Raw genomic sequence first — 27,700 nt, 5'->3', positions numbered from 1 at the left:
CATGACTGAGTGAGTGAGGGACAGAGATGTGCCAAATGCATCGGTTCATTCGTGTTTAGGTGGGTTTTGGTATTAAAAAAGGAAAATGCTGTTACTTGCATCTTTGTATGTATTTATTACTCAGTGTAATAAATTGTATTTTCAATACAGTTGTCATTGTGATTCATTGCGTTTGTAGGCATTCAGCCTACACTTAAACACTTACAGTGGTAGTAAAACAAGCTCTCATTACAAGTGAAAATAGGGAAAACCGCAGGCATTGTTCTCTTTGCCCTGTGGACATACATCTAACGGTGAATCGCTGTTCACGTTCGGTCTATTGGAGGGATTTAATAAGTGATTTATTATTAGCCCTGGTAGCAGCATGGCTCTCCGTGGATGGCAATACTGGTCCAGACTGAAATATCTCAACAGTTACTGGGTGGATTCCCGAGAGGATGAATCCTACTGGCTTTTGCAGAACCTCTGACTTTTTTGGCTTTTTACTGCAATATCTGAACAACTGTTGGGCGCGTTTCCATTAACTTTGTTGCAGCCCTAGCTCTGGACTCTTAGCCTTGTTAACATGCAGATGAAGAAGAGCCTTTTTTTAGTGACACAGTTTAAGTATAACTTTAGGTATTGCAATAGGATATAACAGAAGCTTAGCCACTCAAATCGGGGCCCAAAATACATAAATATGTCACCTGCAGAGCACTTGGTGACCTGAAAGGTGGCATTACCGTGACAGAACTGCACTGTCCTGGTAAGTTTTCATATTCTCATATACACTCATTTCATGTTTTATTAGACTGGAGGTCAGGTGATTAACTTCAATGAACACCACTGAGGAAGTGCTCTGCAGTTTGTGATCTGCTCAGCGATCTGTCTGAGGCAACCCGAGCAGCTGCATGGCAAGTTCAAGTCATCAGCGTTTCATCAGCCCGTTGTCCCACTGACGCTTTTGATCCTCCAGGCGAGATACACAGTGTGTGGTGTACAGGACAGTCTGCCGTATGCACAGTACATCACCTGCAGTACAACTGCGGCATCGCTGAGGTGCACACAGCAGGCGAGAGTAAGTGTGGCGTCAGCACATCTTTGTGTAGTAGTGAGAAATGATCAGAAACGTTTAAAATAAATAGCAGTATAAGGACAGATCCAAAACAAGTGTGAAGTTTTTTCCACCAGGTCCACAGAAAGAGCAGCTACTATCAATGTCATTAGTTTGTTCTTTGTTCTTTTTTTTTTGGCCTTGGTCTAGATGTGGAGAAAAAAAAAGAGAGAAAAGAAATAGAATTTTTTCTGAAACAAATAGAATAAATGTTTCATAAGTCTGAGACTGTGTTTTAAAAAGTGACTGGGGGGGTACTTGTTAATCGAGACCAGGTTTGATAAGTATAAATATTGGGGTTTTAAACTAGACCTGGTCTGTTGTCTAGATGGCGAAAAAGCAGTGAAATCGTTTTTTCTTTCTCTCATGAATGAAATAAAGGTTTCACTAATTTGAAAGTGGGTTTTAAACAGTGTTGAGCCTTTAACTTCACAATGATAACTGGTGTAAAAAAAAACAAAAAAAAAACGAGAATTTGCTCCTTCTTGTAACTTAAGTTCTTAAGTTTTAACTTCAGCATTGTTGTAACATCTGTGCATTAAACCACGGGAGACAGTATTAGCTGGCATTTGAATGTTTTTCCGCTTGTTCTACAATAGATGTTATTGTTGAGCTGACCCGTTTCTGAGTAGCCACACAGCCGCTTCGCTGTCGGTTTTTTATTTATTTATTTATTTTTTTGTCCCAGCAGATGTGTACGCTTCGTCCCCCGGACAGCCAATCGAAACACCGGGTGAAAGCGACGACCAATCCTCGCTCGGCATTTTAATCCCCCTGCGACCAATAGCCTCGCAGGCTGTGGTTGTCACAGCGGCCAGCGATCGCTGCAGTGCAGTAGCCAACCAGCAACCAGCTAGCTAACGCGTCTACTCGGAGAAATATGGATGAAATAATGATACGAGTCAAAGGGTAGGTTCACTGTTATTTAATGTAGGCTCTCTCTGCTGCTCGCTCTTCCGTTATACAGTGTTTGTTCCTCGGTTACGTGTGGTACAATTTCACCCGCGCTGCCTGCGCGGTGCTTAAAAACATGTAATAAACCAACTTAGCCCAACTTAGCTAGCGAGCTAACCATTTGAATTCCCCGTGAGCGGTAGCTGTAGCTGTTGGTTTAGCTAGATAACTAACTAACCCAGGCTCCGGCGGAGTTGACAGGCAACTTTAACCGTCTGCAGCATCCGCTGGCGCCGGCTGACACCGTCGGTAGAGCAGCTAATGTAGCCGGTGTTGTCAAATGGTCCAAACCGCTGCAGAGCTAATGCTACCTGCCTGTGCTGTGTTGATTCTGTTGCTGTTGGTGAAGTTCATCGGCCATTCAGTCAAGCCTAGACAGTTCAGACCATTTTCTGCGTGCAGTTTGCAACCCGTGGTTCAGACAGGCTCTGACACACAGGAAACGCAGGTCATGACAGACAGACAGACAGACAGACAGGATAGAGAAGGGGATGCTAATGCGAACAGCGGACACATTAGCTTGAACATTTGTGTTTATGTTTTGTTAACTGTTGAATCTTGACGACAGATCAGCCTCGGCAGTTAAGGGAAACCTAAGTCAACAATAAATAGAATAAAAGTTCTACAATTCTGATACTGTGTTTTAAACAGTCCTTAGCTTCTCTGGGTTAATCTAGTTCAGATTCGACAAGTCTAAGAACAGTGTTTTTTTGATCTGGTCCCGGTTTGATGTGGTCTACATGTGAAAAAAGCAGTGAAATGTCCCTTTTTGTGTGTGTTTTCGCAAACAGAACAGAAGTTTCACAAATCTGACACTGTTTTAAACAGTCTACGCTTTCTGTTAATCGAGTCCACATTTGTAGTGGATCTTGATTTGGACCCGGTCTGATGTGGTCTATATTAAGCAATAAAGCAATGAAATCGCCATTGTTGTGCTTTAACATACAGAATAAAGGTTTTACAAATCGACCGTGAAAACACTCTTTACCATCTCCCTGTTAACTAATATGGATTTGACAAGTCTAAGTACAGTGTTTTTTGAGCTGAACCTGGTTGGTTGTCAAAACTGTTCCTGATTATTTTTTTTGATGATTGAGTCCTCAACTAATTGTATAATTGACTAATTGTTTGAGCTCAAATTTGACAGATTGATGGGTAGTTTAGCTTTTTTACAATGCATCATATTTGAAAAGTTCTTCACATTTTCTTTATGTAAAATCTGAATCTGAGTAAAAAGTGCAATATTTAACTCTGAAAAGAAATGTGGTGGAGTACAAGTAGAAAGTAGCAGAAAATGTAAACACACAAGCGTACCTGAAAACTGAGGCACATGAGTAAATGCACTCAGTTACTTTCCACCTCTGCTGACTGCTTCTTGTTTCCCCCTCCCTTTGTTTCTAGCTGTCTGACTGACCCCCTCTGCATGGGCCCATAAACATGTCCACAGATGACAGTATCTCTGAGGATGTGTCCAGCTCGGGGGCTTTGAGCCATTGCCATGTCAGTGCTGACGGGGATGTGGGTAAGGAGAGTGAGACCTCTTTGGTGTCCTCCGAAGGGACGTCAGCCTCCGGGCTGGCCGTCTCAGAGGACAGACACACAGCCTCCCAGAAAACAGGAGGCGCCGTGGAGAGCAGGCCCATGGACATCACACCAGCGTGCAACAAGATCAGGTGCAGCAACTGTAAACACACTAAACACACTGTTGTATGTGGAAAATAAGAAGACAGTGGTTCCTCTGTCCAAAGTTAAAAAATAAAACTCTGGACAGTAAGGCTGCAACTCATGATGTTTTTCATTATTGATTAATCTGCTTATTGCATGTTTTGCAGTTAACCAATGACTATGAAACTTTAAGAAATTGTCATAATATGTCCATTACAACTTTACAGAGCCTATGGTGACGTCTTTTAATGTTTTGTTTAAAACCCCAAAATATTTACTCTACAATTATATGTGACAAAAGCAGCAAATCCTCTAATTTGAGAGGCTGAAATCTGAGAATATTTGGCATTTTTCACAATTTTTGCTTGAAAAATTACTGAAAATAGTTTATTATTTTCTATCGATCGGCTAATCAAATGATAAAACTAATTGTTTCAGCTCTACAAGGGAATTTAAATGTTCTCCGACAGATAAATGGTGTCAAATCTAAAGAATAATGAGAGATACAGTATGTTGTAAAGTGTCTAGTCTTGTATAAGTGTAGAATATATATGTGTGTGTGTGTGTGTGTGTGTGATAAATAATTGATAAATAGACATGTTATCGGTGCCATTAAAGTTTCCACCTTGGTTTCTACACATTAATTTGGTCACTGTTTTATATAATTTTGTGGCATCCAGAATGCTCTGCAGCGATGTCCTAGTCTGATATTCAATCCCGGCTGAAGAACCGTGTTTTTATATCTGTATCATATATTACAATACTTAACTATGGTATGTGATTTAATATTACATGATTTTATCGCAGGAGTCTGTGTCTGAGCACAGATGAAGCATTTGAACAAGGGAAGAACCTCCCATTCATCAACCCAAGCTCCCTTGAGACGCTTAGGGCTTTGGTGCAGGAGATCCAGAGCAGTGGAGAGACAGACCCCGAGCTCTGGAAAGATTGTGAGGTGGGAAAATATCACAGAAGCTGAAAGGCAGGAGTTATTGTAGGATGTGCAAATGAGATTACAAGTGCATGCTGATGAAGTTGAAAGTGAAGTTGGGGTTAGCTGCTGTGGCACTTGTTCTTCTGGGCTGCTTTTGGCAGCTGGCAGCCTCATTTCTGGGCTGTCACTTTTATTTTTTTGTGTGGATCACACCTGACAGTAAGACAGACTAACACTCACACACACGCGCACACACACACAAAAGCCCCAACACTGCACACAGCACCAAAATGCAGCTGATCTTTTTAGACACTGGATGTGATTTGTATGGAACAGACAACTCTGAGGCAAAGGCACTTTACTGCATAGTTTATCAGACTTGAGGCTTTCTAGTGTACACACCTGGGGAAAATGCATTCTTCTCTGATTATTAAAATGTCTGTTTTGTAAATTATTGTATGGCAATATTGCAGGACAATTATTGTTTCTCTGTGTGTCACTTCTCCCTCTCTGATGGGAGTTTGCATCAGAACCGCAATGGTGCACAGCTTCTTCCCTCGACCCTTCACAGATACACTCATGCGGTGCAGGCAAATCAGTTAAGGAATTACACATTTTTAGATTTTTTTTAAATTTTTGCCTTATTGGACAGTGAACAGTGAAGAGACAGACAGACAGACAGGGTGAGAGAGAGGGATATTCGCTGGAATTGACCTGGGGATGTTGCGGTTATGTGGTATTTGCCTTAACTGTTCGGCTACAAGAGTGCCCGCGAATTTGATATTTTTATTTTAACGGAGATCACAATTGTCACATACCCACTTAGTCATTCCCCGTGTACAGTGGGCTTTCTCCAGTAAACATCATGTAAGCAAGAAAGAAGGTTACCACAATTGGGTAGACAACTAGAAAACCTGATTTCCCAGCTAAATTATTCCCGGAGAGCCAAATATATGGGTTATAGGGAGGATGTAGGCCGTGCACATGGTTCTGTTTATACTGTGTTGCGTGTCTGTATACATAGACATGTCCACACATGTTGGGCCTCACACAGCCAGTCCACGTGGACCCCCATGGATATGGGCAGATAATGAAGTTCCCATCGTGTTGACCCCTGTGGCCCTGGGGTGCGTAAAGTATAAACTGGCTTTGACTGGGTTTCTTATCGACTTTCTACACGTGAGCGTGTGCGAGACAAAGGCTTCAGACAGTGAAAGTATTGCTGTGACAGCAGAGCGGCAGGATGAAAGGAAATGTCATTACACACGATCTTACATCCTCGTGTTCTGAATAATTACGTCCAAATGCAACTAAAAACGACAGAAGTCTAAATGAGTTGGTTTACACCGCTGAACATTTGACTGTGAAATTTAAACACATTCACGCTGTAAGAAAAGCTGGTTGTCCTCTCACTGTGCTGTCAGCCCTCTAACATATACACTTACACACTCACACACACAAAATCACAACGTAGTGTGTTGTATCACTACAACAGTCAAAGATCCCCTCCAGACATGTTTTAAAACCAAAAAACTCTTGCTTGGAATAATAATTTTTCTGATAGGGTTTTTCCTCAGAAAGTCAATTTACTGTGATGAAAATTCTTAAAATCACATCTGCTCCTTCTCCCTCGTGTAAAAATCCAGAATTTATGAATAATGCAAATATTTTCATTTCGAAAGTTTAACTGCTGGACACAAGATGTCTCCCACTTCATTAAAAAATCCATATTCAGTGTTTGTGCACTGGAAGCTTCGAGTTTCACATCACACTCGTGTAAGTTTCATACTGGGCCGTGACTGGCGTCCAAATGATTTCTAATGTCAGAAAATCCGGCTCATGAAACTGAGATTTAAGGTGAGCACTAGAGAAACTTTCCCCTTCAGCAAATGAATTTGAAAACAGTCTTCTAGTGTCAAACTCTGCACATACATCATTGTGCACAGTGAAGCTCAGACAGCCAAGTGAAGAAACAAGAAGCAGAACATTTTTTTTTTGAGTGGAGGATGTCTCCAAAATAAAGTTGGTGGCAGGGGAGAAATGAAATTACTTTCCTGCTGCAACTATGTGCAGATTTACAGTAACTGAGTCGCCACAGTGCATGTAAACGCTTTGTCTGGTTACCAGTGTAATCCGGTTTTTACTGACTCACTGGGTAAGGTTCCCTATTTAGGCCTGTAGATGGTATAGTGGTTCATACATTAGTTTAGGATCATTAGAAGACATGTTTCCACGTAACCTCTGCAGTATAAAGATGAAAAGCCTGGTCAAATATGGAACGTCAGTATATGTTGACAGTGTCTTTCTGTGAGTAATGATGGTACCTAACACTTGTTTTTTTTCCCCCTGCAACAGGGCCGATGGCTACATCTGTTTCAGCTGGTTGAGAAGCAATACCAAGAGCAAATACTCGCTCAGCAAGAACAATACCAGTGCCAAATACAGGTGGGCCTGCATTTGGTCATGTACTATCACATGAGCCATTTTAAAGTATTTGTCCATCATCACCAGTGAAACAATGACGTGCTTTTTTTCCAGTTGATTCAGGATGAAATTAAGGCCCTGGTTCAGCTCCAGTACCGCCAGGCCAGCGTCCAGCCACACACAGAGTTCTCTCCAACGCCGCTGACCAAAACTACTACTGACACAAAGGACTATATCTTCCCCCTCATCTCCAGTGACTGCACAGTCCCCAAAAATGTGCCCTGTGACAATGACAGCCTGGCAGCCCCTGCCCATACCCCTTTTAGCTCCCCTTCACCTCCGCTCCACAGATCAGAAACCGCCATGCATGGGGAGGAGCGGGCGACTACAGTGCTCAGCAGTGGATACGGGACTCTGTCTGCTTGGGAAACAGGTCTGGAACCTGCTGGGTCTCCGGGGGATGATGAGGAAGGTAGTCAAGGGAGGGAGAAGCATCACTGGTCCCCTAACTTCCAGGAAGCCACACAGACAACTGTGATTGGACGCCAGCAGGATTTTTCCAACGAGAGGGCTCCTGGAGTGGAGGAACTTAACCCATTAGTCTACCAGCAGAGAACTTCTGGGTATGTCTGAGTCGTTTAAAAGACTAACCACAACTCCTTAAGGCAGGGTGTCTCTCTTGCTTTGGCTGGTATGACTATGAAACAAGTTTAAATTGCATTGTTTTTGTATTAAAAATGTCTTAAATAGTCTTAAATTTAACTTGGTGAATCCTGCAGAAAGCCTGCTAAGATCTAGTCAGCATTGTTCCTGAGGAATCATACGTCTCCTGACCCTGACCTGTTCTGTTGGCAGCACCAGCCAGCCTTTGACCTCCTGGGCCCAGAGGCAGAAACTCAGGCCCAAGAAGAGCAAAGCAGGACAAGCTGCGTCCCAAATCCCAGAGTTCCAGGAGCTGCCACGCAGCCCCAGAAAACCCAACAGACAAAACCCCCTGGAGAGCACAGACTCCCAGGACCAGGTACTACTCACCAAGAGGTAACAGCTGCTCCTTTAAGACAGACAAGATTTTGGAGGGATAGTAAAAAACAAAACAAAAAAACAAAACATCACAAGGTGTTTATCGCTGCCCTGCATCTTCATTGTTTTTGTTTTTGGTGCATATGTCTGTTGTGGTTCTCCTGATTACATTCCTGCTGCTGAGTCTAATCCACTCATCTCTATCGAGTTTCAGCATCGACCGGCTGGGCCATCGTCCAGCTCTTTGCCCCTGAGGAGGAGTGACAGCCTCATGTCTGAGGCATCAGGTAACAATACACTGAATCAGACAAAACACAGAAGCGCATGGCCTGGACAGTGTAAAGAAATAACTCCCGATATGACCATTACAAAATGAACAATACAGGATATTGCACTTTTTATGAAAGGTGAAGCCCTGCTGCAATTACAACAAATGACAGTAAAACGGCACTGTTGTACCAGCTAAGGCATTTATTATGAAGAGATGGAGGAATCTTAATTTATTTATGTCCTCAAATGTGATGTCTGTGTTTGCTAGTTATGTTTTATCAGTAGATTAAGTTCCCAATTGGCACGACCGCCTTTTTGTCTGTTGTATGTCACAACATAGCAATTAAGATATTCAATAAAAATAGATAGGAAAAAAAAGGAAGAATAAAACTGATTGAAAGTCATTTTTTAATTCAGTCCGTACACCGAAAACAGATCTCAGTTACATTTGCATACAAGTTGTGTGAATTATTCAGCCAGCGTGATTATGATACTGGAAACTGAGTTGTTGCTTCTCTAAACTTATTGTAAAAGGTTCATTTATTTTGGGTGTTTAGCATAGTTTCTGGCTGTTAAAAGATTATTCTGTATTTTCCTAAATAGTCACAAAATCTCATAAAAACACTCAAACCACCAACGCGTTAATTGGTCTCTGAGTATTATCTGACTTCCTTAACCCGTCAGTGACACTCAGCCCCAAACCCATCTGTTCCCACTGAAGATGTAAATGTGAAAAAACTGCTCACAGACATATAGTTTCATTTAAAGAGGAAAAAAAAGCTAAGCAATTTCCTAAAAAAGAAAAAGGGCGACACTAGTTTTTAGCGTTCATCACTTAAACAAGAGGAAGGAAATAGTGCTTTTGTGAGCGCTTCGAGGGGACTGTTTTCAGTGGCAGATTAATCCACATTTGGTGCTCTGGTGAGCATTTCTGGCAGCAGGATGGTGAATGTGGGACTCAGTCAAAATAAACTACAGTGTGTGTGTTCATGGTGATGAAGGAACGTGTCACCGAGAGCAACAGTGTGGCTCACTGATGTGTTTTTAATAGTTTTTGGACGACAGTGGAGCTCTGTGGTGCCGAGGAGGAAGATATATCAGGCTTTAGTAGTTAGTAGAATCAGTTTCTTGTTGATTTTCTTTCTTTCTTTTTTTTTTCTTTTCAGGGGATTTGTTGACAACAAGAAAAAATGACCCGACTTAACCTTTAATGTGGACTATATTAGGGTGGACTTCACTGCCAGAAAGATATGAGAAATTAACCAACATTAACCAATTAAAAGTCACACCGCAATCCTCTCTGTGTCTCAGGCCTCACTTACTGGCGTCTGAATGAGAGTGAACTGTATCGGCCGTTACCGGACAGCTTTGACAGCGGCGCTTACCTCCTTCTGCAAGAGGCATCCATGAGTCTTGTGAGTAAACTCCCACAGTTCTCAGTCACACTGTGACTCGTCTGGTGAAGGGGTGGCGCCACAGTCACTTCTGCCTCAATCAGTGGTACATTTTCTAGGCTGCGTTATCAAGACACGAAACTAACCATCGAAGCTGTTTAATGCAGCTGTGGATTCCAGATTTCACTTCCTGCTTTTACCGTACCAAAATGTGGTACAGTCAAAAAAAACAAAACCTAATCATCGACATTAACATTTCTTGACAACAGGGTTCACCATTTAACACTTACAGAGTGAAATCGTAAGAGGAAAAGGCAGGAAAAAAAAACTGCAGAGCCCCACATGATACTAAAAGAACATACTGCACTTGCATTTACAGCGCGTGCTTTAAAATTGAGTACAAAAGGTGCAACAAGTGATTCTGCATGTTAAACAAATTGAGTAAAGGTAATAACCTCGTAGGGTTTTACTGGGACAGATGTCCTTCTTTGGCAAGATATGTGGGGACCGGAGTCCTTCTGTTCAAGAACAGGTTTCATTTCATGTTTTTCCATTTTATAGCTATGTACCCGAGTCTTTCCTTCCGTTGTTTGATTTGTTTTGAAACCAGCGAAGAGTAGAAATGTTCCTTGCAATTAACAGTAAAGTTCTTAAGATATAGAGTTTGTTACCACACGGCACATCAGCTGGTACAGCTCCTGGTACAGAGTACTAGTAGCGCAGAGCCTAAGGTGTATGCCTTCAGAGTATTTTTGTTAATTTTGGACAATCCCAAAAAGATATGGGTTATGGTCACCAACTTGCCCACAGTCTCTCCAGCACGATGGCGATGACCCTCTGGTGAATGTGGATGTCACTTTGGGGGTTCTGCTAGTAGTCAAGCACATCTCCTACCAGCCCCAAATTGTGTTTTGAGTAGAAAAAGACATGAAAGCCACCTGCACCAATTTGTGTTTGAGGAGATTGACTGATGATAATATTCAGAATCTCCCTGCATTCGGCAGTGCGTTTGTGTTAACCCTTCTCCTAAATGTCCTATGGTAGACTCCATCCCAGGAGTCTCAGCTGTCCCTCAGAGAGATCTATCAGAACAAGCAAAGAACAGACTCTAAACGCTCCGACTGGGAAGGCTCCGTGACTTCCAGCCCTTCGTCTCCACAGGTATTTCACATGACTCGCACCTCAGAGATCGGTTTAGTCCTCGGCATTAAGAGAAGTACACTACATAAGTGTGCATAATGTACAGTCAATCCCACCAAATCTTAAATGTCAAGATTTGTAGGCATCATCAACAAATGTGATTTTTTTTGGAATGAAAAAAAATGAAGGAAGCAAAGAAATTTTGGGAAAATATTGGAGGACCGTTAACACGCTGATCTAAATGTTCTAAATTTGTCCCATTTATTGAATTATTCATTATTGAAATTGGAAATTGCATTGAGTGTGTTAATGAATAATAAGAAATGAGTGCACATAATTAGCCTGCTTTAGAAGTTATTATTCATGCATTAGTTATTCAAATAGATTTAAGAAAATGCTTTCACCTTTATGTTTTTTCACATTTATGTTTAGTTATTTGTCTGCTTAACTTTCGTATTAAAAACAACCATAATAATTTATCCTTTCTCCAATTTCTGTTGTCATGTCGACCCATGTTCTGTGTGATGCATGTGCTAAATGAAGTTTGAGAAAAAAGAGAGAAGAAAAGGTTTAACTTTTAAAGGCTGAACCTCTAACACGTACTCTTCCTTCTTGTACTTCAGGTGTTGACCTTGGACCCAGCAGTGAACATGCGGCAGTCAGATCGCACCTCTGGCTTCACTTCTCCCTCTCACTTCAGCAGCCCTTCGTTTGCCACTCAGCCCAACCTCTACCCCAGAGTCGGGACCCCTGTAACCCCTGACAGCATGGTGGAGTGCAGTCCCAACCCCGGAGACACAGACTGTAACTCGGACGCCTCCAGTGTTTCAGTTGCCGGACCTTCCCCCTCTAAGGTGCAAAGCTTGTGGGGAAGCACATCCCGGGATAAGACCCAGCCCGGCTCTCACTCAGCCAGCCAGCAACGCAGAGCCAGTGCCCCCCTAGCTAGTGAGGAAGAGGGAAGTCACACCCACACCAGCACCCTGAAGCCTTGTTCAGCCTCTGGTGCTGCTCTGCGGCCTGCAGTCAGTCCACACATGGAGAGAGCTTCATCACTAGAGGATCCTGTCGTCCTTTCTCTGTGAGTGTCGCATACACAGGCAGCAGTCACCCTGGGGTGCTCATGTTTGATGTAAAATCTTTTTATTATAATATTTTATTGTATTAAAAAATATATATATGATATTGTTTATTTCAGACTTTTCAAAAACAAATTTAGATTTTTTTTATTATTATTATTTGGTTCACAGTGAATCAAGGGAGAAATAATAGAATCCAAGATGTAAAAGCCTGGCAGCAGAAAGGAATAAGTCACTAAAATTAAGTAGAGATTTCCCTCAGCGGCGGTGATTTATATGCTCCACAACAGCCAGAGGCATGCAAAGAAATGACATGTCAGATCCGAGTAGCGCTGCCTCCATTGTTTTTCATTTTGAATCTTATTTACTCAGTATTTTTGATGCTGTTTTGTAAGCATGGCTGTAGTATGGTACCTCATCACGCTTAATGATAGCACACAGAAATTGTCCACTTTAAACAGATTCATTCATTTATTCTCCTTTTTCTTTTTTCTCCTCAGACTGCGGCAGAACCTGAGAGAGAAGCACTCTCGACACGTGGCTGATCTGAAAGCATATTATGAGTCTGAGATCCAAATCCTGAGGGACAAACTCAAACTCAGAGACCCGCCCCAGGATTTAGAGAAGAGCAACCAGGCCCTCGCAGAGAGGTTTGTGTTTACTGTAAATTATTTATCTATAGTATTTTTTTATTTTATTTATTTTTTCTATTAATTGCGTTTTTTTCCTCAAAACATAAGCAAAATATACAACATAAATAAATAAGGTAACACAGTATAATACAAAAACAATCAACCTTGATTGAGTATATTTACAAATGTCCAGATAAAAACATTTTAGCTTTGTTGCAGGAAAATTGGGAAATATAAGTAAAATGATATAGTAGACACATTTTAGATCTCAGGTATTAACTTGATTTTAAGGATATAAATGATCGTTAATCATACTGATTAATGCATCAAAGTTGTTGAATGTCAAGACACTCAAATTAAGTCTTGTAGGACTCCACATTCCCCCAGCACGATATTATACCTCTGTTTTGGGTCCATTTTATTATGTTTTTTTAACCCTGTATTATTGTGATGTTTGTTTATTCACAGGTGCAAACGTCTGGAAAAAGCTCTGGCTGAGGCCACCGGTCGTATTCAAGAACTAGAGGCAACAAACAGCTCACTGGAGAAAAAACTGGTATCATTCCTCAAATTTATTTTCCCAATTTATTATCATTATTATTGATTTCTCTTATTATAGCAAAAAGAATCTGTAATGTATGTGTATGTGTGTGTATGATTATGTACTGATTAAAGCATTCCGTTACTTAAAATGTACTATTTCAGAAAGGAAAGTTTCCTATTTGGAAAAATATAAAAACCGGACCCACATTTTTTGTTTCTGGCCTCTGAAAAATCCATAAAATGCCTTAAATACAATTCATAAAGATCTTAGCAGTCACTAAACTGTCAGATTTGAATTTATGAAGTCTTAATTTCGACCTAGAATCTTTTTTTTTTTCTCTGAGTAATGGGTCAAATCAATAAAAAATAATATCACTAATTAGATACTTTTAAGTTGAGCCAACTAAACTAGAGCAACTTTTTAAAATTAAAATTTTAAATCGGCCCCTGTCATGTTGTGACCAGGCTGTGAGCCCTAATAAAAATAAGAATAAAAATAGAATAATGTTTTGCCACTTGTCAATTGAATTTTTCTTAAAAATTGCTTTATATTTGTTCTTTAAAAGAGTCTTAAAATCATTAAACACAATCTACAGACACCCTGTAATTACCCCGGTAGGAAGATTTGCATCGACCCTAATTAAGAGTTGCCAAATGAGGCTCGTGATGTTGGATTCATACTTTGGAACCTGAGAACTCTGTTAGAACGTGGGCACCAGCAGAGTCACATCTTATGTCTGAAAACTAAACTTTTAAAAATAAAAAAAGGTTCATGTAGCAATTGGCCTTTTCCTCAACTCACTTTGTAAAATGGAGTTAATGTTAGTTAGTGTAATGTTAAGCATATGCATTTGATTCATATGTAACCATTATCCCATTCCTTAATTTTGATGTGACTTTCCTTCGTTAGGCAGAATGGCCGGAGCGGTACGCTGTAGCGGGCGCCACTGTGAAATCTTTGCAGCAGCGACTGGAGGAAAGCAAGCGCTCCGGCAAAGAGAAGGACGCGCTGGCGGCGCGTTTGAAGACCCGCGTGCGGCAGCTGGAGGAGGCGGCGCAGAAAGCCTGCAGGGAGGCGGACGACAGGGAGGCCAGGAGGGAGAGAGAGTACAAGATGCTGCAGGATGTGAGTCATATCGCGAGTACCCCCAGAAAATCATATAATGGAACCTTGTTAGGATCATTATTTTGTGTTTTATGTTAAATCCTTTTCCCAAACAGAAATGCTACAGAGTTGCTTTCCGTAATCTGTACTTTTTAAAATTACTTCACCCACACTGGAATCCTCTAGCTGATGTACTCAGGGGATTACTCACCTGATCGGTATCTGCTCCGATATTGATCTTACTAATCAGATCGGGTATTAGCCAGACGTGACTGATTCACATTTCATACTTTCATTCTTACTGTGGAACCCGAAGTGTTGACGATGCTGTTTATCTTTAACTGACGTTACCAAAGATTGACTAAACCCAGATGTTCTCAAAGTACATTTTCCGCATCTTCCGTGGCGATGTCGTTTTGAAACACTGGACCAAGTAACGTTTGATTTTACTACATGTTTCACAAAGCTTGATAAAAGAAAGTGCCTTGGAAAACAAAGCCTGACCGTACATCTTATTACCAACGAACTCTTAGCAGCCGGGGTAAAATGACGCCACGGAGCTCTTAGTTTAACAGGTTGGTCTTGGTTTCTGAGGAAAAAGAATGAAAAAGAGCCTCGTTTATCCCAGCAGCGTAGCTGTGTTTGTTGGGAAGTGACGCATTATAGTTACAGCATCAAGATAAGTTACACAAGAATGATCCCAATGCATTCCAGGTAGCAAGACACCATTGTGCAGATCTTTAAATAAGGGAAAAGGTGCTCTGTATTTGTAGATCCTCTGAGGTTAGGTTTTGTATCGGGGGAGAAAAACGCTGGTTGGATTGGTGCATCCCTAATTCCATTCAACGTAACTGCCTATCAGCACTAGTGTCAGCCTTCATGATTAAGTTCTCTGTTGCTTTGTTTCCTCAGCTGCTTGGAGAGTATGACTCCCTGATGAAGGAGCATGAGGGAGCAAAGGTAATGGTTCTCTAACTGGAATTTACACGCAGCATTTAGTTCGACTATACGATTATCAATGAAATATGTAAAATATTCCAGCAGTGACAAACAAAATCACTTCTCAATATGCCATGTCTTCCTGCAGCCTCATGCAGTTTTTAACATGTTTGTATCTGCAGAACAACCTGGTGTCGGCAGAGAACAAGCTTGTTGACGCCACCGATCAGATATCTGAGCTGAAGAGGTGAGTGGATGTAACACAACACCAAGTGTACATTAGCTTTGGGCATTGTGTGAATTTTGTAAATTCAATTTTTTTTATCCTGCGTATCAGAGTTCAGTTTCTTATCAAATCTCATGACTAGTTCTTGTTCTTCTATTCTGGTAAATATTGAAGGAGTCATGAAAGAGCACCCTTTTCTGTTCTATTGCTAAACTACTTAAACTCAGTCCTGTGTACCGGGACTCGCCACACAGTGAAATATTAGCTTATCATAGCATAAAGACTGGAATCGGGGGGAAACAGCCAGCCTGGCCCTTTCCAGAGGTTAGAAAATCTGCCAACAAGCACCTCTAAAGCTCCAAATTAACACATTTTAATCCAAGCTGAAGTGTAAAAACCACAAGTTTAGGTTTTACAGGGGGGTTACGTGCTGGACTATTTCTCTTTTGAGCGAAGTGACTTCCTGGTGTTTTTGCTTGTTGACTGTTAATTTCACGGTGATGACAAGGTTATTATTATTATTTTTTATTTTGTTCTTTTACCCTTGGACAGAGCCAGGCTAGTTGTTTCCCACCTTTTCCAGTCTTTATGCTAAGCTAAGCCAACGGTTTCCTGACCCCAGGTTAATATTTTCCCTACAGACGATAACGTGGCATCAATCTTCTCATCTAACTCTCAGCAAGAAAGACAATAAATGTATTTCCCAAAGTTCTAAACTAATCTGTTAATCATTGCCAACTGAATAGTTGGTTGAAAATCAAATAAAAAAAAGATCACGTCTTGAGCAGATCTAGTACTGAACACAGCTTCACACTAACGGACAACTACACGTAAACAGTCAATAGCGTCTCTCTGAGTTGCTGTATTTGCAATTTGCAATTTTCAAGGCAGCAATGTGACGTCATAGCTGTAGTCTTGTTATTGGCTTCAGGTATATCGCTGTCATTGGCTGGCTCAAAAAGCTGCAGTGGAGTGTAGGCGACGGAAGCGAGATGGAGAAAAGAGAATTCATCGACAGAGACTAATGACGGTCCCTGCGCTGTTGAAAGTAGATGATAGCGCTGCTGACACTACGCAGAAACTTTCCTTTGCGGTATCAGCTATGCCTGCAAATTGGTCCCAGTAGAGCCAGCGCATGGCCTCTGCATTGATGAAGTCTATCAAGTCGATTCAGCGAATTCACGGACGGATAGCAAACTGCAGCTTGGAGAAGATCAGTATGTGTGCAATAGGAAGGCTTAAGCACTGAAAGAACTTCCCCGTGGGGGGGGGTGGCAGGTCTGGAAGCCAAGGGGAAAAAAAAGATGGCGAGGTCCAGACGCCTGCAAGTGGCCTTGTTGAAAGAAGGGATGGGAAACTGGGAAAGAAGTTACTACAAAGTACAAGCAGACTGGAACAGTTATCAGTTTATTGGATGCACCGTGGAGGTCAGGGAACTCTGAGAAAGAACTAAAAAGAGAGGTTGCACCAGGACAGCATTTTAGTAAGAATGTATTAAATTTAGCCAATTCTCTTGTGCTGAGTCAAAGAACAGCACAAAAGCTAAGACATAACCCTGAAAAGACCCGCAAATTGGTAAAAGGGTAGTGACATGAGGATCCTTCTAGGCATCCTATCAGTCAGAGAGCCAAAACAGTGAGTCGATGTTAGACCGTCAAAATGGAAAAGGTTGTAAAATGCAGTAAGATATGCAGGAACATTTCCAGCTTCAGGGTCTAATGGAGTCGCACAGCGAGTGCAAAAACCTCCAAGAGATGTCTCAAGATTGTTCGTATGACTCGTCAAACTAAAACAGGAGAAGCGAATCGGAGCCGGATCATGGCAGCAGAGAGAATTTTTATAATCCACACAAGACAAAGCGTCGAGCTAAAGGTCAGCGTTGGGTCATGTTACTTCTCTGTGAAGAGGGAAAGAATCTCAGTGAGGCTAATTGATTTATGAGCACAGAGAGAAGGAATTCCTCAGGATGCTTTGAGCACACACACCCAAGTTGTATTTCTAGACCTGAGAAATGCAATTTTTACTGTTCGCCCGTCTGTGTCAGACGGATCAATAAGGTGTAACAAGATGAAATTTTTAAAAACATTTTTTGGTAAATATTAAATATTTCACCAGGGTTTTTTTTTTTTTCTTTTCTATTTAAACAGGTTTGCAAAACCTCATCCTTTCCAGACATGTACAGTACCTCGTTACGTCAATGTGATTGCGCTCAGTCTCACGTTTGAACTATCTCCCTGGTCACGTTAACGTTAAAGTCTCATCGGCAATCTCACTAGTCCCGACCTAGCAACATCTCCGTAATAAGTCTGGACTGAATGCTGTCATATTAAGGTAAAGGCTGCAGACGCACAAATTTTAATTCCGGTCTAATTCGCTTCGATTAAGATCACTCTACTAAAGGTACAGGAAGTAAAATCAGTTAAATAAACCAAAAAAATCCAGCGAAATTAGCCAATTTTTAATCATTAAGAAGAATCTCCTCATCTCAGATCAGTCTGTGAAAAATATTTTTTCCCTTCTTGGTGCAGCCACAGTCCTTATGACCACAATATAAACCTGACCAGCATTCATGCCAGCTGCACGGATGACCAGCCAAATGCTTTATGAACAGCATGTTAGTAGGCATAGGCATCGTAGACATCATTCTTTGCTTGTGCGCTGTCATTATAAATCATTAAACCTTATAAAATGCAGCAGAATTTGCTGTCTAATGGGCCCAGTGCTAGAGGATGAAATTGAAATGGAATTTTATGAATTGAGTCACTGTGAGGAGCGAGAGCGAGTGTCCCTCGTGCTCATGAGTATGAGGGACACAGTCTTCTTCCTTGATGTCATTTTTTAAAACTCTCCGCTGTTCTCAAGCAGCGCCTTCGCCCCGTCCCGTGCACCAGACGCCAAATATCTTACTAACACTGAGACTCTTTTTGTTTAGGTCCCGTTGTGTGAAGATGGTCGCAAGGAACATTTACGTAACTGACACCTCTGTCCGAGCGAAAAAAGGCAGCGCTTGAACAGACCGATGAAGCCAGCTTGTTTTATGTATTCCACACTCGCTCTCGCTTGTTGTGTCCACGTGCGTTTCCCAGTTGTGCTACTCGTTGTCTGAAGATATGTGTCGTTTTTGCCATTATGAAGATTTCTCCCACAGCTCCACCTTCCCCCTGTTTCTCATCATGGCCTTTTTTTAAAATTGCTGTTAAGAGTATTTTAATCAAATATCTGAGGCGTCCCATTACACTTTCTTCAACAACTCGTATGGACCTAAAATCCCAGCATTTGTTGTAACACTTTACACATGTAAGAGCATTTCCCAAAACACTATAATTTCATTTTAACACTATCACCCTCCCGCAGATCTAGAAATCTTCAACTATGTTGTCGCAGTATATTTTATGCCTGCCTTTGGTGAAGAGGGCACTTTTGATGAATGAATAACAGTCAGTCATCTTAATCACCTGTCTCCCCGTAATTAGTAATCTTGCCACCACGTGTGTCCCTGTGTCTCTGTCCCCTCAGAGGGATCTCCAAACTGGAGTCTCAGGTGAAGCAGCTGGAGCATGAGAACCAGGCCAGGACCCGTTATGCTTCCCACAGTAACGCACAACCCTCTGGGGCTGGGTAGGCGCTCAGAAGCTTAAAGCCACTATGACGCTGAGAATTTTAGTGTTCATCATTATGTCTGTGCCCGTTGGGCCTTCATAACAACCGATGCCTGCCAAATATTGAATTTCCGCTTGACGTGTCCACAGTCTTTTCCACCATCCTGACCTGCTGCTGTCACCCAGTAAATGCAAGGCAGAGCCAGACGTCACCCGCAGGAAGTCACCCTGTCCTCTGTCTGACCAGCTGAACGGCGGCAGAAAATCCCAGTTCCCTCAAACTAACCAATCAAGTATCCACAAGAAGTCACTGTATACATCAAATGATCGATCGTCAGGACCTGGGAGCTCTGTGGACTCCTCTTCAGGTGGTGGGAGCTGGAGGTAAGTTTCTATCGTTGCGGATATGTCCTCGGCCAAAGCTCGTGGAGATTTTAAGTGATTTATCGAGATCCTGCTCCGCAGGTGTGCATCTCCCCCAGAGTGTGAGCAGTCTCTGCCTCAGACCAGACACCAGGAGCAGAGCCAGTGGGAGAGCGGTCGGAGAGAGGCATCCTGTGCCCTGACGCCCATGATGAGGGCCCTGATAGAGCTGGAGGAGACCAGAGCCACAGAGAGCCGGGCCCCCTGTAAGAACAGCTCCACCACCCACAGTATGACTTACACTCACACACAACACTCAAATTTAAAAACTCATGCCTGTCTTCGTTCTTCAAACGTCTTACTTGAACACAGAGAACACAGTGAACCACTAACCGCTGGTAGATTTTGTGTCTTTGTAGTCTCAGTTTGAAAGATGCCGCAGTTTACACTCTAACACTTAAATAGTTGTGAAGTGTAGATTATAAATGGTCCTCAGTCGAATGTGGTCGGGAATTTGGATTTAGCCTCACCAGCAGGGGAAGAAGGGGACGATGGCGGCAATCAGTTTTTTTAGTATAGGATCCTAGACCTGGTTGTGAAGTGGCTGGGACCAAACCAGGACACTATTCTAAGTGCTCGGAGTGATTAATCATAGCAACGCCGGAGATGTGAAACAGTTACTTTTAAAAAGAGACTGGCTATTTACAGAATAACTAACTGTACTTACTAAAAATGTACTTTATCCACAATTACGTTTCATCTGCATCTTAACAATCTTGACTTAGAGACATGAAAATTAGTTGTTTCAGGCCAATCCTCCAGTTACTTTCTAGATTAATCAAATGTTAGAATATTTTAGAGATGTCAGGAAACAGTAAATCATGCCCGTCTTCATTGACTAATCGATTAATTAAAACGGATCGTTACAGCTCATTGCAGGCAGATGAAACAATGAATTTCGTTATGCCGCACACGTAACGACTTGTTCCTCGTGCTGTGTGTGTGATGCACATGTTCTTGAATCTTCACGACCGTGCGGTTTGTCTCTGCAGGGGTCGGCAGTCAGAGGACCACGGTGGGTTTCGTGGAGCGGAGACACAAAGAGCCGATTCAGGAGCGGGTCGGGCTTCAGGCGGACAGAGAGGCGGTTAAACCCAGAAGAGCTGTGGAAGGAGCTGAGCGAGGAGGAGGAGGAGGAGGAGGAGGAGCAAAAAGTTGCAGCGGCGCAGAAAGAGCTGCAGCTCTGTCTCCAGAAGGCCACAGATCCTCCTCGCTGCCTCCGCCAGCACATCGAAACGTACCCACAACTACACCCAGTATGTTCTCCCAGTGCTCTCCCACTCACCTTGCCTTCAAGTCTTTACTTCTGCTTCTCTATGAGTGTATGTGAAGACAGGTTATGTGTTAAGGGAAAATCTGGAGGTCGGCTGCTTAAGGAAGTTTGAATCTAAATGCCTTTTTTTTTTTCCTAAAGCAAACAGACTTTCTTCTTTCTTCATAGCTTAAAGTGACAGAATTACATGCAAAACATACATACTTCTTTTTTAAGTGACATTTTTACATGTTAAAATGTTTTGCATCCACATTCGCTTCCAGGTCGTTGTAGTAGAGACCCTCTGTCCACAGCGAAACACCCGAACAACATGAAAATCTGTCAAATCTTGTCGTCTTCGTCCTCTTTGTCGAACGGGCAGCTCAGATGACCCAGCTGTTGTTTTCTGGTTGGTTGTTGTCTGACAAAATCAGCATAAATACAGGTTTAAACACACACCCGGTAACTCTGCAGAGTGTCGGCTTGTTCACCTCCGTCGAGTGTCCACCTGCTCCCCTTGGTCACACACATAGTTTTTCAAATGCAGCCGGATTCACAGTATAGTTGCTCTCGTTGACATATTCTTCTGTTGATGTCGTCAGACAAAAGAACACACAAACACTACATGTTAACCAGCAGTGTAAAGCAGTGACAAAATCCATTTAATACTTGTAGTGTTGTCTTTCAGATTCAACGTAAATCCAGGTTTAAAATGAATGATCACGGAGAAAGTTAGAGGCGACGTACGGTCGTCTTCTTAACTTCACTGCCAAACAGCTCCAACCCTCCCCTTTTGGCCACTGTTAGCTCGCCCATTGCTTTGGAAAAGCCATGTTTTCCCCGAACCCACCGAAACACCAGGACGATATTTTAATAAAGCTCCATTTTGGGCGGGGGGGAAAATGCCAGTTCAGTCAAATGTACCCGGTTTAGTGTGAAGGTACTGTTAGCTGCAGATGTGCTGTCCCCTCTGTGGCCCTTTCTTCCTTGTTGAAACATTATGGACAGATTACTCAAATGAACTGAAAAGGAATGACTAAAAAAATTAAACACAGAAGGTTCCACAGATTTATTTTTATTTTTTTTTTTTTTTTTTAATGCTGTACTTGCTTTACAATAAGTTTTTAAATAAACCTTTAGCTAGCGAACTCCACAGTTTCCAGTTGTGATGAATTAGGAGAAATACTATTTGCTTAACCAAAAACTCTTAATGGTATATTTGACACTGCAGATGTATTGTAAATTTGAGACTGAGAGATTGTGGATAATGTCTCTGTTTTTAAATGAATGGCCCCCTCAGTAAATCAACAACAAAAGCAAGACTGTTGTCTCTTTGAATTTTATCGGATCACTAACAACTCTCTGGAGAATGTCGTTTTTAATTAATGTTGCGTTGGTTTGTTGAAGTTTTAATTAATGGTGTGCTCTTCTCCTCCTTCCAGCAAAGAGAGAAACTTTACTCATGCCCCTGTCTGCCAAGTCCAGCCCTAAACGCTGCCCCACCGAGAACTACTCCACCGCTTTTGGTCACCCGATGCCACGGGAGGAACACCTGCTCAAACGGTGAGAAACCCCTGACGTCTCATCCGGGGCAAAGGGAGCAGTTGAATTTCTCTCCTCACATCATGGCCTGTTTCAAAGCCTTCTCTGCTCGAGGGATGTCACTAAAAAACCAACAACTTGCAGATTAAACCAACAAGGTACAACATCTGAACCGAACCTTAGGAGGTGCTGGAAGGCAAAAGAACGCTCGAAGAGTTACAGCGGGGTGAGGCGCTTTAGGAATTTTAAAGTCCAAGAGCAAGTGTGGCGTTTTTGGAGACTACTTTGCGTAGATCAGGGGGACAAACGGCAACAGTGTGAAGAGCATCAGCGTTGGTTACAGTGGTGATTTGACGCTGGAGAAGGAGAAGAGTGTGAAAGAGGAGACACCTGAATTGGATTTAGGGCTTCCAGTGTAAAGATGTGAAAAATGTTTCATTTGGTGGCTGCTGTTATCCAGAGTGCCTCGTACGTTTAGCTCGGTTGGTGCCAGTGAGAATTTGGTTTCCCATCTTGAACATCTTAGTGCTACTGCGTTTTTTTTTTTTTTTTCCTCCACAGCTGTTGCTTTAAAGATCATCATTTTTAGTAAAGCGCAGCCTGTTGAAATGTACCACAGGGTTCAGCCTGCAGTCATCTCTCACAACTTAGACCTTTTGTTTACTCAGCCGATAAAATAACGCAACGTGGGCGACACAGGACTCACGGCTTGTCAGAATTCACTGAACACGTCGAAGCAGGAACTAAACCCAAACAACTCACTGAGTCGTGGATTAGAGACGGAGCTGCAGCGTCTCCAACAAACCCCACAAGACAGAGAGGGGTAGCATTCAGGGGTTCAGTTATCAATGTGGCCCTGGATGTTCCACATTGCACTTGTTAAAGTAAATATAAAGTCACATTGTGTGTCGTCTACAGGTGTGATGGACAAGTTGACCAGAGACGTCATTCATTCCACAGCAGCAGTCCCAGGAAGAGACTCCAGTTTACGTCAGCGGACAGAGAAGATGGTAATTCATTCATAATCCAACAGATGTTTAAAAACAACAAAAGTTAAAGTAGAAAAAAAAACTTCTGCTTGATGCTCAGATCAGGTTAGACTGTAGTCCTGGTTTTAAAGTGTGTTTAACCTCAGCTCTTATCAGTGTTTCGACCTTTTTTGTGTTTTTTTTTTTTTGGTCTAATATTGACACCACACCAGTGTAAATAATTCTCAAGGATACCGTGAGAACCCCGAGTTCTGCTGTTTTTGTGCTTAATATCCTTTAATATGCAGGACTAAAAAAACCAGTACAGCACCGGTATCGGAACCACATTTTAATCATTATCCACAGTTTTGGAATTGATCTTGGCGGAGGCCTGATTTATTTCACGTGGTTTTTACTTGTTCACAATAAGGCCTGGATTTTATCTGAAGCTCTGGGTCATACTGGGGAATATTTGCTCAGGATTTTTCTAATCCTTGTTTGGCCGCTAAACAAACAAATGGTTCTTATTTACTAAATGGCTGCACTCTGGTTTTGCTCAAGTGAACTGGAAGAAAAGCGACTTCGCTGAAAATCGTGTGTGTGTGTGTGTGTGTGTGGGGTTGCATGCTGAACGTATTTTGAGGTGTTGGCGTGATTCATCACTGCTGACTAAACACTGCTGCAGAAGAAACTGCATCTGAAGTGTAACGTCTGGGAAAAGCAGGTGTAAAACCTGCGGCACCGTCTTACCAGACACGTACAGAGGGAGAGAGACGAGGCAGGTCCAAGCAGAGGGAGACAGGGAGACGTTGATAAAATCCAAATAGTTTAGACAATGAAACCGTAAATGCTTTATACAATGACTCTACAGTAGCTCTACGCTCTCTTCCACGACACAAACAACAACATCCTGTTTTGTTTTGCTTTTTACCTTTGTTTCCCTCAGTGGCCTCCTGCTTGAAAACGTATTTTTTTTTTCTAACTTTTAAAAGAGCACTCCACCAATGCAGCGTTGCATTCCTACAGCGACGTCGGGAAGAAGAAAAGGAAAATCGACACAGCAGAAAAAATATTATAATTTTTGTAGACGCTGTCAGAAATCTGATTGTAAGAGCCACTTAAGCACATATAGTATTTGTATGTGCTAATTTTTTTTATCACGTGTTCTGTTATCTAAGCTCATACAACAATTTCTGTATATTTTGAATAGTGTATTACTGGTGGACTGTTCCGTTGTGTTTTTAAGTGCTAGAATACAGGTGTATATGTTTTTCTTATTTACAACAAGTTGATAGCGCCACACTGCCGTTTGTAGATCAGGAACAATGTGGTGCCAGCAGGCTGCAGAGACGTCTGCAAAACAAGCTTTTGACTGAGTGAGAAGGTGTAACAACGGCTTCCCAGCGTCAGGTAAATAGGAACCTGAACATCAAGTCGGTTATGAGCCGGGCTGAGATGCAACTTTGATGTTGTCATCTGCCGTGATGTTAATAAGCCCTCGTTTCCCTGCCTCCTGGACTAGTGAGTACGTTGGGTTGGATTTAATTCAGCGCACCACGTGTCAAACTAAGGCACTATGCAGACAAAGTGGAGCACGGTAAAACAGCCACTACAGTGATAACCCTGTTCTACGTTCATTACTGAGGTTCGCAGTGGCTGGTGCCGGTGTACTGGAGCACATTCTGTTGAGAAGTGTTTCTAATGCTGGATGTCAGTGGGGTGGAGGAAACGGTGCAGCCCACAAAGTGGCCAGCGAGTTTAAATGTCTGCTCAGACTCTGCGTCTTCCTCCCCCCCAGAGCTGCGCCAGCCGGACTCCCCCGGGACCGTGAACCCGCCTGATGGAAGCTCCCAGCTGGGCTGGGAGGAGCAGGGAGCCTGCAGCGGGTCTGGCCCGCAGGACTCCTGCGAGGACGCGGCCCCGCTTCTCCTGGACAAGCTGCACTCACTGGCCGACGCCGAGAAACTGTTTGACGAGCTGACGCAGGAGAAACTGCAGGCGAGCCTCTCACCCCTTTCAAGGGCCATGACTCACTTCCCCCTCGTCAACCAGGACATTTATTCATTATTTATCAATTAAGTCGGCAGAGGAAATTTACCAAAAGGGCTGTGTGTTGTGATACGCGTGTTCGGTTTAGAGAGGTTTGTATCTCTGGCACACAGGCCCAAACTGAACAACTCTAATCTCCACCTGATCTCTTACGTAACACAGACTTCATCGTTTTTATACCAACCCTGAATTACTTCTATTTTTAGAAAGTTCATATCCAAAATCCCCCCCCCCCCCCCTCCATCACTCTGTCCTGGTCGCATGGGGACGTTTGCCTCCCCATCTGCACAGTACACACACTTCACAAACACACACACCATCTCCCAGCCAGCTAATCTAAAGAGTCCAGTAAAAGTGTTTAAGCCAGTCATGTGCCAGTTGTTTCATCAATAGAATTATTTTTGTTAATAGATTATTAAAAAAAATTTTGTGTGTGTGTGTGTGCGTGTGTGTGTGCGCGTGTCGGACAGATTGAGGCAGCTTTGAGCCGGATGCCTGGAGCAGGAGGTAGAGTGACTCAACAGACCAGGTTAGATGAGGTAAGACCGATCAGGTATTGATTATGTTTATATAACATTCCCCGTGTCGTTTGGTTTGGAATTAGAGCTGAACGGTTTGTAGATAAATGATTTAAATCATCTTTCAGGCTAAAAGGTCGAACTTGAGCTTGTTCCAGCTTCTCAGTTGTGAGGATTTGCTTCCGGTCCTTGTTTTCCATCGGTGTAAAGTGAGAATCTTTAGGTTTTGGACAAAAAAAGCCAATTGAAGACGTCGCCTTGGGCTCTGGGGAATTGCGACGAGCGCATTTTGGTTATTTCCTGACATTTTTCAGATGTACGGATTGCCGCGAAACTTTGTACGAATAAGGGGGTGCAGTTACACGCACGTCACCTACAGGCGCGGGGCTTTTTAAAAAGCAGCTTCACTGAAGGAAGCTTCGCCCGCACACTGGCTCCAAGCTCCGTGATTAGGCGACCGTGATGTCTGTACCAGGACTTCTTTGGTAGCACGGCGAAACGGCAGCGGGTCTTCACATTGGAGAAGCTGGAACCAGAGTCCTTTGAGAATCTGGCATGAGAAATGAATTGGACTATGAATCCTGCGTTAATGTCCGCTGCACCGTCCTCCTCAGGTGGCCTTAGAGAATCGTCTGGAGAGACTGAATCGTGAGCTGGGATCCATCCGCATGACCCTGAAGAGATTCCACGTCCTCCGCTCCTCTGCCAACATATAGCAATGTCTGTCTTTTTACATCACAGTGTAGATGGTACAACTTAGCGTCGTAGGTTTTTTACACAGCACTGATTGTCCTTCGGTCTCTCTCTGTGCCATGAACCCCTCTGTACAGTGACTCCACAGCATCCTTTTTTTATACCTATTAATTATTACTCGGGGATATTTTTTATATGTCGGAAAGATATCGCAATTTTTGGAGTATATTTTTAGTAACACACAGATTTGTAAGGTCGTTTACTTTTTTAGTCACGCGGAAATCTTACTATGATATGTTTTACTTTCCATATTCAGGTGTAGATTTTTAAATCAGCTGCGTTTCATTGTAAACGTGAGCGATTAAAAAGACTTCCCAGCAGAGACGTTCATCCACTTGACAAGTACCACTGCCATTTTTGTTCTTGCGTTGATGAAAGTGTTTCATATTTTTCCATTTGACATGGCATAAAATGTATTTATTTAATGTTTTTATTCTTCAGAGATCTTTGATTTTGGCGCGTTTTAGATGCGTTTTTCGCTTATTTGTAGGTTTTTAATGTTCGTTTTCGGCCAAATTATCGAACTTGAAGGAAATATTTCTTTACTTGAATCAAATTGCCTTTTTTCTTCGTTTCCTTTCCACTTACTGCCTGTCACTTTTTTTTCGCTTGCGTATTCTAAATTTGGACTGGAACAGGACTGGACCTTCTGGATTAGAGCCACTTGTAAAATCCAAACCAGCTCACTTTTTCAGTACACACACACACACACACACGCATTTTCACACAGTGTCAAATCCTCGGTCCGTTGTTTCTCCTCGAGCGATGCTTTTGCATGGGGTTTCTTGCACTGCTTCTTTTTGCCCCACAGTTTTCCTACAATGACATGGACTTCACTGGAAACTATTATATTGTTGTTGCACAATAAATGAAGCTTCTTTTTTTATAACTAGAAGTGTTGCTCCTCTATTATTCCCTTCTGTGACAGACCAGTTTATTATTCCTGTAGTAGAACCCAGTGGGTCTTGAGAACTGGGACAAAACATATCTGACACATAAATCAAAGGGTTTTGGTCAAAATTTACATATTTAGTATGTTTAAAACAAAAAGGATGTTAGATTATATATAAAATAATTGTGATTTAATGTGATTTAAATGTATGAACTGTTACCAAAAAAAACCAAAAACAGTATATGCACATCCACAACACTTCTACAGGTGTTGGATCAAAAACAAA

At 42.3% G+C, this 27,700-nt stretch overlaps 1 protein-coding gene across 4 annotated transcripts; it reads left to right on the top strand.

Moving 5' to 3' along the window:
• The first annotated feature begins 1,893 nt into the window (after window positions 1–1,893).
• On the top strand, window positions 1,894–27,700 carry LOC120806527 (M-phase phosphoprotein 9). 4 transcript variants are annotated; one of them, XM_040157803.1, is made up of 24 exons: window positions 1,894–2,002; window positions 3,449–3,720; window positions 4,520–4,667; window positions 7,002–7,091; window positions 7,185–7,693; window positions 7,926–8,091; window positions 8,305–8,377; window positions 9,672–9,775; window positions 10,799–10,915; window positions 11,518–11,975; window positions 12,474–12,623; window positions 13,074–13,161; window positions 14,059–14,274; window positions 15,166–15,213; window positions 15,375–15,439; window positions 18,935–19,036; window positions 19,168–19,401; window positions 19,483–19,646; window positions 20,433–20,696; window positions 22,135–22,255; window positions 23,153–23,244; window positions 25,001–25,200; window positions 25,722–25,790; window positions 26,384–27,700. In XM_040157803.1, the coding sequence occupies exons 2-24, from the start codon at window positions 3,485–3,487 to the stop codon at window positions 26,483–26,485; spliced, it is 3,816 nt and encodes a 1,271-aa protein (XP_040013737.1). In that variant the 5' UTR covers window positions 1,894–2,002; window positions 3,449–3,484; the 3' UTR covers window positions 26,486–27,700. The 4 variants fall into 4 exon arrangements, with proteins under 4 accessions (XP_040013737.1, XP_040013734.1, XP_040013736.1 ...); XM_040157800.1 differs by having other exon boundaries at window positions 19,483–19,670; XM_040157802.1 differs by having other exon boundaries at window positions 8,299–8,377.

This window comes from Xiphias gladius, chromosome 20 (genome assembly GCF_016859285.1).
Source record: "Xiphias gladius isolate SHS-SW01 ecotype Sanya breed wild chromosome 20, ASM1685928v1, whole genome shotgun sequence".
NCBI classification, from domain to species: domain Eukaryota; kingdom Metazoa; phylum Chordata; class Actinopteri; order Istiophoriformes; family Xiphiidae; genus Xiphias; species Xiphias gladius.
This window is presented reverse-complemented; position numbering and strand designations above follow the sequence as displayed.

Excerpts from the sequence above, each read along its gene's own strand:
- LOC120806527 (XM_040157799.1), top strand. The coding sequence starts at position 3,485 with ATGTCCACAGATGACAGTATCTCTGAGGATGTGTCCAGCTCGGGGGCT. Across the intron at positions 14,275-15,165 it reads AGTACAAGATGCTGCAGGAT|CTGCTTGGAGAGTATGACTC; the intron begins GTGAGTCATATC and ends TTGTTTCCTCAG. Across the intron at positions 15,214-15,374 it reads AGGAGCATGAGGGAGCAAAG|AACAACCTGGTGTCGGCAGA; the intron begins GTAATGGTTCTC and ends TTGTATCTGCAG.